At 39.6% G+C, this 14744-nt stretch overlaps 1 protein-coding gene across 3 annotated transcripts in view; it reads left to right on the top strand.

The window, feature by feature from the left end:
* Positions 1 to 12613, top strand: part of ZUP1 (zinc finger containing ubiquitin peptidase 1) — a 29419-nt gene extending 16806 nt beyond the window's left edge. For 2 of the 3 annotated variants that reach the window (XM_048492321.1, XM_048492311.1), the window contains exons 7-9: positions 9987 to 10138; positions 11089 to 11306; positions 12453 to 12613. In XM_048492321.1, coding sequence (XP_048348278.1) covers positions 9987 to 10138; positions 11089 to 11306; positions 12453 to 12500 — 418 coding nt within the window. In that variant the 3' untranslated portion in view covers positions 12501 to 12613. The remainder of the gene's footprint in view (positions 1 to 9986; positions 10139 to 11088; positions 11307 to 12452) is intronic. The other variant, XM_048492330.1, reaches the window with a different exon arrangement.
* The last annotated feature ends 2131 nt before the right edge of the window (positions 12614 to 14744 follow it).

Consider the following 14744-nt stretch of genomic DNA (forward strand, 5'->3'; position numbering starts at 1 on the left):
GGCTTATACAATAAGCCAGATTGCCATATAAATCTCAGGATTTTCTTTAGATACTTCCAGAAGCAACCCCTGCCTTTTCACATAACTCTTTTTAAAGTAGTACATGATCTTTGTCTAGTTTTAAACTGCTCAGACCTTTCACATGACATACATTTCTTTATCCTCAAAATGAAAGTTTCAACTTCCAGTTGGACTAGGAGGCTTAATGACTCATCTTTTCTTTTCCTCCACCAGGGACTTAGTTAACTCAGCTTTTGTTGTCAACTCCACTTCCTGTTCCACTTTTTTTTTTTTGCCTCACCCTTATATTTGAATTTTGCAAGTCTTTTTCCGTTTTAGAACTCTAGTTGGAAACTTTTCATGTACACTTCTAATTCCCCTTTGAGCCTTCTGTTTCCTTTTCTCAGTGCTTGTTTTAGCCTTTGACCTAGTAACTACTGCTCATTTGTCTAGGACACAACACATCTGCTCCACTATAAAAGGTATATCAGAAAACACACTGCTGTACAATGGCATATATGTCCCTTTCAATTCTGGGAGTCTGGATAAGGAATCAGTACTAAATCTAAGTACATAGGGTCCCATGGGGTGTAACCTTGCATCCCTTCCCACCAACTGATGACTTATTTGTTTTAACAACTTTCTCTGTTGATAGAATCTTATATCTGCCTCCCCTGTGTCACACAGAACCTTCCCACCCACAACTTCCCCAAGTAACACTTTCTATAGCCCTGAGATCTCCAACCCACTGTTCTGTTCTCAGATATCACACTATTTACATCAACCAGCTGTAACTCTCCCATTCTCACTCTTGGTTCTTGTTCAGTGGATTTAACAAGTTCTCATCACCAGCATATCTCTTAGTTGTCAGCGAGAGTTTCTCCAGACTTAGTAGAGTTCTTTTCATCACCACGGTGGACCGGCTCTCTCCTTCACTGGAACAAGCAGAACTACCCAGAATCATTAATCTCCTCCCAATCTTCATTTTGCAATTCAAAACCCGATTATTTCCAACATGTTGCAGTAACTCTTGTTTCTCTCTTATTTCTTGCACATTGTGATTTGAAGTGACCCCTTTCTCCACACAAAAAGCAGATTATATCCTTGGTGTATAGATCTCAGCCGTTTACTACCTTGGAAAGCAGTCCTTTCTCTGAAGCAAACTTTTTTTCTCTCCATCTGTAACCTCCGTAGAACTCAATATTTCTCGGTTGGTTTTAAACAATTCTCTCTCTGATACAAAACGCGGCTATTTCTTTTCCTGCTTTTTATGGCGGCCATCTGTCCATGAAGCAGCCAAGTCAGATAAATCTAAGTTCTCTTTAGCTTGAACAAGAGCTGAGATTTCTTCTCAAGTGTGTGTGAAAATTGCTCTCTTGCTATCAAGTTGCAAAAGTCTCTATGGATCAAACCTTTGCAGCTCTATACCATTGCTGAACTATAAGTTCTAATCGAAATGTAAAAGCAAATATAGCTTCCTTCCTTCCTCTTAGGGAAAGCCCCCTGCTCTCTCAACTGGATCCTCGATTTTCCAAATCTACAGGCCTGCCTTTTAAAATTTTCATAGGTGGCTTTCCCAAGTGTGAGTTCACCTAATAACTGAGCTTAAACTCGTGCAACGCAAGGCCATAACGCTCTCACTTGCTCTCTCTCTGGGAACTTCTATTTTCTCCAAGGCAGTTTCCAAACAAAGCTAAAAAAACTTTCCACTTGACTCTCACCCTGTTGATACCTGGGGAACTGTCTCTTCTGCCAAGCTGCAGCTCTAATTCTCTGTCCTGCATCAGCATGGTGGTTTCAGCGTGCATAAACGCTATAGTATCCCTATCCATCCCCTTGCTGGTTGGTACCAGAGGAATCGCCTGTATCTATAATACCTATCCCTGCCTTGGTTGGCATTTTAAACTTTGCAGTCCCTCAGTGTACCTACAGACCTTTCTTGGTCATTCTCATCCATGTCTCTCAACTCTGCTATTCAACAGCTGTCCTGCTCCCAACTCTGAGAGCTACCAATTCTGCTGCTTGATTCTGGCTCAGTTGAGAAAAATGGTGCATATTCTGGGCTCCTCTCTTCCAGTGTGACCTGCACTTCATTCACCTTTTTAGATCGAGGTTTCACTACTGGTTCGCCCATCTGCCATCTTTTCAACTGAAATCTGTGGTTTTGTACCTAGAGCAAATTTACAATTTTATTTGCCAACAAAATGCTCACTGAGTGGCCTCAAAAAATCCCTCCTGCCACCATGTCAAGGAAGACCTTACAGTCCCTTCTACTTGAATTGCTTATTGATTCAATACACTCATAGAAACTTCTTCTTTTTTTGTAGTTTATTACATATAACAGGCAAGCTTACAAGTTGCTCTAACGAATTAACAAAAGAAAACTTCTGGAAAAAACGAACTGGGCTTCAGCTTCAGTTAAACCCTCACTCACTAACTGCCCTTCCTGTGTTCTGAGCCACATCCTCCAACTGACACTTTCAGAATGTTCCTGAACTCTTCACAAACCCCCACCACAAAATAGCCGAGTCTTTCCTTCTCACTGTGGTGTGTGTATGTCGTGCCCAGCAGCTCAGGCCGGTCTAGATGTGTGTGGGGCAATTTTCCACACACCCCCACATGACGAACTCTCTGCATGCGTGCCCACAGAGAGGGCTCTAAGTGCCACTTCTGGTTCACTTCATAGGTTCGCCACCACTGCTCTAGTTCTAACAGTCTTATATTTCAACACAATCCTTTCTTTCATCCAAGCAAAATATAGGTGGCAAAAAAGTCGCCTAGTAAACCTAGTCCTCCTCTTACATCTTGTAAATTTTTGTATTTAATTCAAGATTTCTTCCCTTTCCAAGAAAATTTAATATATTCTTTTGCCATTGTTTAAATGGGATATTGTTTAGTAACACTAGTATTGTTGGAAACAGAATAACATTCCTGAGTAAAATGTTCATCTTAAATCACAGAAATTCTTCCCAACAACAAATAGGTGAAAATTAAACCTTGCCAAAATAAAACCTCCAAAATTAAACCTTGTGCTTTAGGTATCAAAGCTATATTGTCCCTTTCCATGATTCTGGTATCTTGCTTTGCAAAATAGATTTCAGTGTATTTTGTAGATAGTGGAATATTTCTACTAGAATACTTATAGTTCCTATAAACTATTTGAACCAGGAATATCTGTTGGTTCAAAACATTTTATAGCATCCCCCACTTGTTGTAGTGCCATTCATAATTACCATATATATACTTGAGTATAAGCTGACTCCTGGAATATGTTTATGCATCTAATTTTACCACAAAAAAAACTGGGAATACTTAATATTGACCTCGAAAGTATAAACCTAGGTGTCGCAGCAGCTACTGGTTAATTCTTAAAATAAAAATAGATACCAATAAAATTACATTAATTGAGGCATCAGTAGGTTAAATGTTTTTGAATATTTATTTCAAAGAAAAAACTGAACTAGCTCTGGAAGTGGAAAAGAGGGTCAACAAAAATATATGGTATCACAGTAACTTTAAAGTACAAAAACCCTTTAGCTCAATCAGCAACCAAGTTAAAACACAAGAGTTAAATCCTTCAAACTGATTCCTCCTCAGCTGCATGTCTAAACAGAGCTTCCGCTATAGCTGGTGTGAGGTTATCAGCACAGACTAGGGTACATACAGTTGTATGTATATACTCAAGTATAAGCCGACCCGAATATAAACTGAGGGGCTTTTTCAGTGTTAAAAATGTGCTGAAAAAAGTCAGCTTATACATGAGTATATGGTAGGTGAATTTCTATTTAAGATATTTGTCTGTTTCATCACTGAAACCTCTTGGCCTTTATAAGCATTTGTATAATTGTAAAAATATTTGAATAATCCTATTAACTGTTAAAATCTTGTCTCCTTTGTGGTTTCAATATCACTTTTATTTTCTCTCAAGTTATATGCTAAAAAATTTACCTGGTTTGTTTGTAAATTGTACCTTTCCCTTTTGACGTATTTCTAGTTTAGAGAGCCTCTATTTCTCCCCACAGTTAAATATAAACAACTGCTGTTGTGAGTTCCTATTTGCTGTGAGATCATATCTTGGACATTTTAAAGTCCCTCCTCTCTTTTTAGTCACCTTTTAAAACAATTTGTATTCTCTTGTCTCTTTTTTCTTAAGTTCACTGTTGTATCAAGTGACCCTAATAATTGCTTTGTTTTATCCCAAACCCATTTTCAAGTTTGTTTTCTATTTAAATTGAGTTCAAAAAAAAAATCTTTTACTAGTCTCTTGATGTGGGACTCCATGAAACCAGGCTTTCATATAGGATTATGATCTGAAAAAGTCTTTGGTAAACACCCTTAGATACCTTAATAGCGTAGGTCTCTAGAACTAAATCCTCATGTTTTATTCTTGAAAAAGATATGTCTTTCTGAAAAATGTGTATATTCTCTTGAGTTTCCAATTTTCTGCCTCTTTGCATCAATCAAACCCAAGCTGTCCATTAAATCAAAAAACGTTTTTGGCCATTTACCTTGTTATTATTTTCAGGAAACTTATTTTATTTATTTATTTATGGTTTGGTTTTCTATACCGCCCTATCCCCAAAGGGCACTGGGCGGTGTACAACAGAAATTAACTCATAATACAACTAACAACAAATCGAAGCTCAACAGATAAATTCAATACAAATATGTTGTCTTACAGCAATGGAGGCAGCATGTCGTTTCGGCGAGTGAGAGAAGCAGCGGGCAACTCTGCCGTACTGTCTCCCTTCCAGCCCTTTTATTGATAGTTACAGGTGGAAAAACAAACAGGGCAGGCAAGCAGGGGAAGCACAACACAATGGACGGGGCAAAGAGCACGGGGGTTAGAGTAGAGAATTTGGTATCTTGCACGTGCACATTGGAGCCAGGAGGTCTTGAAAATCTCCAGTTTCTCCCAAACTACACTTTGAAGGAGAGAGGTCAGTCGGGAATGTGAGAGACCTTTCCCTGCATGGGTGTGCCACTGCATTCTCGAAGGCTTCCCAGTTGAGAGACTCTTTCCAAGTAGAATGGTTGCTGTACCTTGGAGCCTCCTAGGCTTGTGCCTCCCCCCAACACAACACAAATATACTATTAAACCCCTTTAAAACAGTGATTAATACAAAAGGTGCCCAACGGAGCCCAAATTTAAAAACCCTCCCCAAGAGGGAAGACTGCTGGTCCCATCAATAAGAGAGACTCAGATATAAAGCAGCAGCTTTCATATGGAAAGTCCTTGAGCTTATCAGTAAGATGTATATAAAATGCCTCTTTGTGCTCATTTGGAGCAATCGTTCCCAATACCATAGCTTTAGTCCAAAGTTGACTTCCACACCCCCAAATCTCTTCATAATATCTTCATTTGCAAATCTGCCTATTATTATGTCTTAGTGTCTGCTTGCAGTCAAAATGTTGTTGCAAGATTTGATCTCTGGTCTTCTTCCTTAAAAAATTACAGTGTTCCTCAGGACTTTGCTTGTTACAGCAAATCTGGAATTTATTCCTTAAACCACGTCAGCTTCCTTCTCCATGTTTTTCCCTGCTACATCCAAATAGTCTGCCAAAGTTGTTATAACCATTCGTCTAATATCTTCATTTGATGTTTCAGGAATAACTTGGACAGCCCAATCCAGCTGGTAGGGCTGAATGCTCACAGGGAGCGACAGAGGACCACACTGACATATTTGCCCCCTCTGCCAGCACAAGGATCACCCTCTCCATCAGAGGGAACAGAGGTGCTGGTGCCTGGCCACTCCTCAGCTTGATGGCAGTGAAACCCAGAAGTCCGGGTGCCATGGAGCAATGGATACCAGTGCAGGGTGGGGGACAGTCTGGGGCATTTATGACCTTGTGACATGTTCGCTGGCCCCTGGACCTGTAGATTGAATTCCACTACAAAGTTCAGTGTAAGTCTGTTTGGCCTATTCTGCAATTTAGGCAGCAGGAGGTTTTTTTGTTTTCTCTCCTTCCTGCACCGCCCAACGCACCTTTGGAGACAGTGCCTTTGCTCTGCCTTTGCTGCACGCCTCTGGCCACCTTTGTATACACACACACCCCATTTGGATTGTGCTGTTAATCTCAACTCCAGTAAAGCTGTCCCTTCTAAACCCCCACCACAAAATAGCCGAGTCTTTCCTTCTCACTGTGGTGTGTGTATGTCGTGCCCAGCAGCTCAGGCCGGTCTAGATGTGTGTGGGGCAATTTTCCACACACCCCCACATGACGAACTCTCTGCATGCGTGCCCACAGAGAGGGCTCTAAGTGCCACTTCTGGTTCACTTCATAGGTTCGCCACCACTGCTCTAGTTCTAACAGTCTTATATTTCTCAACACAATCCTTTCTTTCATCCAAAATATAGGTGGCAAAAAAAAGTTTCAAGTTAGGTAAACCTAGTCCTCCTCTTACATCTTGTAAATTTTTGTATTTAATTCAAGATTTCTTCCCTTGGCAAGAAAATTTAATATATTCTTTTGCCATTGTTTAAATGGGATATTGTTTAGTAACACTAGTATTGTTGGAAACAGAAATAACATTCTGAGTAAAATGTTCATCTTAAATCACAGAAATTCTTCCCAACAACAACAGGTGAAATTAAACCTTGCCAAAATAAAACCTTCCAAAATTAAACCTTGTGCTTCTTTAGGTATCAAAGTTATATTGTCCCCTTTCCATGATTCTGGCATCTTGCTTTCTTGCAAAATAGATTTCAGTGTATTTTGTAGATAGTGGAATATTTCAGCTTCAGAATACTTATAGTTCCTATAAACTATTTGAACCAGGAATATCTGTTGGTTCAAAACATTTTATAGCATCCCCCACTTGTTGTAGTGCCATTCATAATTACCGTATATACTTGAGTATAAGCTGACCTGAATATAAGCTGAGGCATCTAATTTTACCACAAAAAAACTGGGAATACTTATTGACTCGAGTATAAACCTAGGGTGGGAAATGCAGCAGCTACTGGTTAATTTCAAAAATAAAAATAGATACCAATAAAATTACATTAATTGAGGCATCAGTAGGTTAAATGTTTTTGAATATTTATTTCAAAGAAAAAACTGAACTAGCTCTGGAAGTGGAAAAGAGGGTCAACAAAAACATATGGTATCAACAATAACTTTAAAAGTACAAAAACCTTAGCTCAATCAGCAACCAAGCTAAAACACAAGAGTTAAAATCCTTCAAAACTGGATTCCTCCTCATCTGCATGTCTAAACAGAGCTTCAGCTATAGCTGGTGTGAGGTTATCAGCACAGACTAGGGTACATACAGTTGTATGTATATACTCAAGTATAAGCCGACCCGAATATAAACTGAGGGGCTTTTTCAGTGTTAAAAATGTGCTGAAAAAGTCAGCTTATACACGAGTATATATGGTAGGTGAATTTTGCTTTCTAAGATATTTGTCTGTTTTCATCACTGAAACCTCTTGGCCTTTATAAGCATTTGTATAATAATTGTAAAAATATTTGAATAATCCTATTAACTGTTAAAATCTTGTCTCCTTGTGGTTTCAATATCACTTTTTATTTTCTCAAGTTATATGCTAAAAATTTACCTGGTTTGTTTGCAAATTGAAAATTCTTTCCCTTGACGTATTTCAGTTTGTTTCCATTTCTCCTACAGTTAACATAAATAACTGTTGTTGTAGGAGTCTTATTTGCTGTGAGATTCATATATCTTGGACATTTTAAAGTCCTCCTCTTCTTTTAGTCACCTTTAAAACAATTTGTATTTTCTCTTGTCTCTTTTTCTTAAGTTCACAGTCAAGTTGTATCAAGTGACCCCTAATAATTGCTTTGTTTTTATCCCAAACCCATTTTCAAGTTTGTTTTCTTATTTAAATTGAGTTCAAAAAAATCTTTTTATTAGGTCTCTTGATGTAGGACTCCATGTGAAAATCCAGGCTTACAGGATTATGATCTGAAAAAGTCTTTGGTAAAATTTCTACCTTAGATACCTTAATAGCGGTGTCTCTAGAAATCCAAATCATGTTTATTCTTGAAAAAGATATGTCTTTCTGAAAAATGTGTATATTCTCTTGAGTTTCCAATTTTCTGCCTCTTTGCATCAATCAAACCCAAGCTGTCCATTAAATCAAAAAACGTTTTTGGCCATTTACCTTGTTATTATTTTCAGGAAACTTATTTTATTTATTTATTTATGGTTTGGTTTTCTATACCGCCCTATCCCCAAAGGGCACTGGGCGGTGTACAACAGAAATTAACTCATAATACAACTAACAACAAATCGAAGCTCAACAGATAAATTCAATACAAATATGTTGTCTTACAGCAATGGAGGCAGCATGTCGTTTCGGCGAGTGAGAGAAGCAGCGGGCAACTCTGCTCGGTGACTGGTTCCCTTCCAGCCCTTTTATTGATAGTTACAGGTGGAAAAACAAACAGGGCAGGCAAGCAGGGGAAGCACAACACAATGGACGGGGCAAAGAGCACGGGGGTTAGAGTAGAGAATTTGGTATCTTGCACGTGCACATTGGAGCCAGGAGGTCTTGCAACCTCAGCAGTTTCTCCGAAACTACACTTTGGAAGGAGAGGTCAGTCGGGGGAATGTGAGAGACCCTTTTCCGGCGGTGTGCCACCGTACTCGAGCGTTTCCCAGCTGAGAGACACCTTTCCAAGCAGAATGGCTGCTGTACTCGGGAGCCTCCCAGGCGCTGTGCCCCCCAACACAAATATACTATTAAACCCCTTTAAAACAGTGATTAATACAAAAGGTGCCCAACGGAGCCCAAATTTAAAAACCCTCCCCAAGAGGGAAGACTGCTGGTCCCATCAATAAGAGAGACTCAGATATAAAGCAGCAGCTTTCATATGGAAAGTCCTTGAGCTTATCAGTAAGATGTATATAAAATGCCTCTTTGTGCCCACATTTTAAGCTTCGCTCCCAATACCATTAGTGTTTTAGTCCAAAGTTGACTTCCACACCCCCAAATCTCTTCATAATATCTTCATTTGCAAATCTGCCTATTATTATGTCTTAGTGTCTGCTTGCAGTCAAAATGTTGTTGCAAGATTTGATCTCTGGTCTTCTTCCTTAAAAAATTACAGTGTTCCTCAGGACTTTTCTTGTTACAGCAAATCTGGAATTTATTCCTTAAACCACGTCAGCTTCCTTCTCCATGTTTTTCCCTGCTACATCCAAATAGTCTGCCAAAGTTGTTATAACCATTCGTCTAATATCTTCATTTGATGCTTCCTCAGGGAATCACTTGGACACCCCACCCAGCTGGTAGGGCTGAATGCTCACATAGAGGTCCACACTGACATATTTTCGTCCCCAAGTCTGTAGCAATAAGATCAATTCTCTCCATCAGAGGGAACAGAGGTGCTGGTGCCTGGCCACTCCTCAGCTTGATGGCAGTGAAACCCAGAAGTCCGGGTGCCATGGAGCAATGGATACCAGTGCAGGGTGGGGGACAGTCTGGGGCATTTGCGGACCTGTAGACATATGTTCGCTGGCCCCTGGACCTGTAGATTGAATTCCACTACAAAGTTCAGTGTAAGTCTGTTTGGCCTATTCTGCAATTTAGGCAGCAGGAGGTTTTTTTGTTTTCTCTCCTTCCTGCAATCACTAGCACCCCATCTTTGGAGACAGTGCCTTGTTCTCGTTCTTTGCTGCACGCCTCTGGCCAATCACCTTTTGTATACATTAGCCAACTTGTTGGATTGTGCTGTTAATCTCAACTCCAGTAAAGCTGTCCCTTCTTCCATTTTTATTTAAAGCTTGTGTTTACCCTGCTCTACTCCAAAGCATGAGGCAAGAGTCTCCACTCTTACAGTTTACTCAAGAGGGAAGCTTCTTGAAGCAATGTGCATTATCTCCCGATCTTTCTTTAATCCAGAGTGATTTGTTCAACTGAAAACTGCCTTCCATGTGGCTTTTTCCATAGCAGTCATCCTTTGCAGCTCAGCTAGAACATCCTGATATCTATGGAGGTTTTGTTCAAACTATCTTACAGGTGTCAAATCATTGACTTTCACCAAGCAACTGGCCCATCAGGAACACATCCTCGTTTGCTTGAGTGGGTGCTGAGTTACTACAGTTCAGATAAGAAAAATGGTCCAAAGGTACTGCGTACTTCCAAGCCTCCAATCTACCTTCAACACCAAGGTCAGCACAGATTTCCACATTTTAGCTTTAAAAAAAATAAACATCAGTACTATTTATCTCCTTTTCCCAATTCTTTTATGTTTTCTATGGGTCATACTTTATCCGTTTTGTTGATAAATAGTGAACTTTGAACATGATGAACTTTGTTGCCTTTTCAATAAACGTGCAAGTTTTCCTCCATTTTTTTGTGCTATGACTTTCTTAATGCAGTGCAATGTAACTGTCAAATAAGAACTTAATTATTTGTACAAGAGAAAACCTGTTTCTTTATAGCTGACTGTATATTTTCTGTTGTATGAGACCAAAGAAGCTTTTCTATGGTGGCCATTTCACTGATGCAGCTGTTGGTCAATTTGAGCCTGCAGCAGATATTCCAGATAGCACAGATTAATTTTGTTTTTTCACCATTATTAGGTTTCCTTGTTACACCAGGTGGGCATTAAATGGTCCCATTGAATGGTGCAAGAATGGAGGAGGATGTCATGGGAGTGAAAAGCACACGGCGGATTGCTGAAACAGGGAAAATCCTCCATGTGGAACTAGCTCCATAGATTACTGACCCATGGGGTGGCATCACATCATGACATTTACTAGACAGACTTACGTTTACATAGTGGTTTGCCTTTGCCTTTCCCAGTCATCTACGCATTATCCCCAGCAAGGTGGATACTCATTTTATCACCTCAGTTGGATGGAAGTCTGAGTCAACCTTGAGCTGCCTACCCGAAACAGACTTCCATTGGGATCAAACTCAGGTCATGAGCAGAGCTTTGACTGCAGTACTGTAGCTTACCATTCTGCACCATGGAGTTCTTTCCATAGATTTCAGTGAAATGCAATTTTGCATAGCAGTTTTCCCAAACTGATTTGTAATTCTGATATGTCCAACAGAAAAATATATGCTTTCTTCAAAATTATTTTTTAACTTTTTTTTTGCTTTCTAAAATTAGGCCACAGTCGTACTATTGTTGGAATAGAGGAAAGGAAAAACAAAAGCTTGTGTCTATTAATATTTGATCCAGGCTGCCCCTCAGAAGAAATGCAAAAGATAAAAGGCAAAGATATTTGTATCAATTTGAAGTTGCTTCGGAGATGCGTGGGTGGCCTAAAACATAAACAGTATCAAGTGGTGGCCATAGATGATGTGTTGTCAGCTGAAGAAAAAATTGTAAGTATTCATAAGAATCTGAGATTAAATATAAAATAGCTCCTATGTGGATGGAAATATAGAACTAGGCAAATCTTTTTATAAGGGGCTCTGTACCATATACTTAATTTTTAAAAAATCTTTTGTACTTTATACACATTTCAAAAAGTAGGGGTAGGAATGCAGCACCTGTTTTTTCTCACTGTTCTCTAGTTAAATAGCTATGAACGTTGGTCTTTTCTCCTAGGATGCTGTCAATTTTGTAGTCAGATATCCACTCGATTATTTTTACACAGAGGTATGTCCTTTCAAATTAAATGAGACTTATTCTCAGTAGAATGTGAATAGAGTTGCATTCTTAGACTATTTATTGTGACAAATAAGAAAGAAGAAAGTATTCATAGGGCAGCCATAGCTGTTGTACATACATAATTCTCCAGACAAAGCTGAAATGCAGGAGATCTGGACTTTAGTGGGAAAGAAGAAGATTAAATACCTTTCCATCTGGCCTCCCGTGGGCATGGTGAGGGAGGGGAGAGCAGTCAGACGCCATCTGCATTTTTTTTATTTTGTATGGGTTCTTGCTATGATGAATGTTGATGTTTTAAATTATGTTTTTATGTGTGTTTTAAAACTGTTGTTCACCGCCCTAAGCCCCTAGGGGGAGGGCAGTATACAAAACTAAATAAATAAATAAATAAAATAGGCCTGAAGGCAGACCTGCCACATTTCTGACTGGCACAGTTTTGAAAGCATTATGTAGACACTACATCTTCAGTAACTATGAGAATTGTTCATTTAGCATCTACGTTATGTGGAAGCGAATTGAACTGGGGCTTTTTGTTCGTGCCAAATTATGCCTGTCTCTCCTCCCGCTTTTCTCATAATAATGACACCCAAGTGGTTAATGTCCTACAAAAAAATATTCCTGTATGAGGAAACTGAATTTTTTTACTTGCAGAACTATTTAAAAGTTTATTTGAGATGCATATTTTCATTTTTACTAATATCTGCCATCTTGAAAATAAATTAGCCAAAGTAATAAGCTTTCAAAAGCATTTTGTTAAATCAATTTTACTTGTCTGTTACAGTATAAACTGAAAGAGTAATGCTATATCATGACTTGTCTATTACAATAAGCTTTTTTTCATCTCATTTATTTCAAAGGCCCGTCAACAGGCTTCTCAGCTCTTCACAGCTCAGAGAATTCCTTGAAGGATGGATGACTGCAACTTTTTTTAACGGAAAGATTTCTGGTGCATTTACACCAGAAATATGTGGCATACTTAGTATCTCAAATATTGCAAAATAAATTTTGAAAAAACAAACTGTGCATGGGATTTTTACATATCAGATTCCAGAAAAGTATAACATTGGGCCCTCAGTTCATAAACACATGTGGCTGATGTAAATTAGGACATACCAAGTTCAAGACTACAGTGAAAGAACAGTACCTAACAATTACTACTGTTTTGTAAAAAGGGGGAAAAATAAGTTGCTGATGACATTGGACTATTTTCTTTAAAAATGCTAGATTGCCTCTCCAGTAACCCACTCAAGGCAGCTCACAAAAAGTTTAGTGGGGTATATTGTCCATGTCCCAGGGTGGGGAACCAATCAGCAAGTGTTTGGGTGGAACTTGCCATACAAAGACCAATATACCCCACTAAACTTTCCCTTCTCATTAGACACAGTGTGAAACAAACTTTTCTTTGTGATACACCTCTGAAGATGCCAGCCACAGATGTAGGTGAAACGTTAGGAACAAGATCTACCAGACCATGGCCACACAGTCTGGAAAACCCACCACAACCACATTGAATCTCTTTACAGGAAAGAAAGGTGGGATATAAATCTAAACTCCTCCACTTCTTCATATTCCTAATACTACGAAGTAGGGGTGGGTAGCGTGGTGGCCAAGTTTGCAGATGATACCAAATTATGTAGTGTGGTGAGAACCGCAAAGGATTGCGAAGAGCTCCAAGCGGACCTTGATAAATTAGGTGAGTGGGCTAAGAAATGGCAAATGCAGTTCAATGTAGCAAAATGTAAAGTGATGCACATAGGGGCAAAAAATCCAAACTTCACATACACGCTACAGGGGTCAGTGCTATCAGTCACAGACCAGGAAAGGGATTTAGGCGTCTTAGTTGATAGTTCCATGGGAATGTCAACTCAATGCATGGCAGCTGTGAAAAAGGCAAACTATGCTGGGGATAATTAGGAAAGGAATTGAGAATAAAACTGCAAGGATTGTCATGCCCTTATATAAAGCAGTGGTGCGACCGCACTTGGAGTACTGTGTTCAGTTCTGGTCGCCACATCTCAAAAAGGATATTGAAGAGTTAGAAAAAGTGCAGCGAAGGGCAACAAGGATGATTGAGGGACTGGCGCACCTTCCTTATGAGGAGAGGCTGCAGCGTTTGGGACTCTTTAGTTTGGAGAGGATGCGTCTGAGGGGGGATATGATTGAAGTCTATAAAATTATGTATGGGGTAGAAAATGTTGACAGAGAGAAATTTTTCTCTCTTTCTCACAATACTAGAACCAGGGGGCATACATTGAAAATGCTGGGGGGAAGAATTGGGACTAATAAAAGGAAACACATCTTCACGCAACGTGTGATTGGTGTTTGGAATATGCTGCCACAGGAGGTGGTGATGGCCACTAACCTGGATAGCTTTAAAAGGGGCTTGGACAGATTTATGGAGGAGAAATCGATTTATGGCTACCAATCTTGATCCTCTTTGATCTGAGATTGCAAATGCCTTAACAGTCCAGGTGCTCGGGAGCAACAGCTGCAGAAGGCCATTGCTTTCACATCCTGCATGTGAGCTCCCAAAGGCACCTGGTGGGCCACTGCGAGTAGCAGAGAGCTGGACTAGATGGACTCTGGTCTGATCCAGCTGGCTTGTTCTTATGTTCTTACCCTAATTTATATAGGATCCTTTCCTAAAGTGCACCAATTTCAGCTACTTTTAAAGGATACCACCTGGATAACCCCAGGCTAGTCTGATCTTGTGAGATCTCAGAAGCAAGATCAGTCCTGGCTAGTATTTGAATGGGAGATTTCCAAGGAATACCAGGGTCATGATGTGGAGGCAGGCAATGGCAAACCACCTCGTCTCTTGCCTTGAAACCCCATCAAGGTTACTATAAGTCAGCTGTGACATGACAGCAAAAAAGAATCTATCATGTGATAACCTTGGAGCTTGTCTTGGAGCCAGTTTAGGTTAAATGGTTATAAAACATGCCTGAAAATATCTGAAGTTGGTGCCCTAGAAACAGTGTTTGAGATTGCTTCTGCAAATTTAGAGAAGTGTCAGTACATTTATTGTTTTGTTTTTGAAGTCCCTTCAGAACAAAGCAGAAAATCTCACTGGATCTAATCAGTTAACTGAAGGCAATTCTGTCAATTGAAGTCATCTTCTTTTGTAGCCCAGCAACCTCTCCCAAATG

Source organism: Sphaerodactylus townsendi, linkage group LG01 (assembly GCF_021028975.2).
Source record: "Sphaerodactylus townsendi isolate TG3544 linkage group LG01, MPM_Stown_v2.3, whole genome shotgun sequence".
NCBI classification, from domain to species: Eukaryota; Metazoa; Chordata; class Lepidosauria; order Squamata; family Sphaerodactylidae; genus Sphaerodactylus; species Sphaerodactylus townsendi.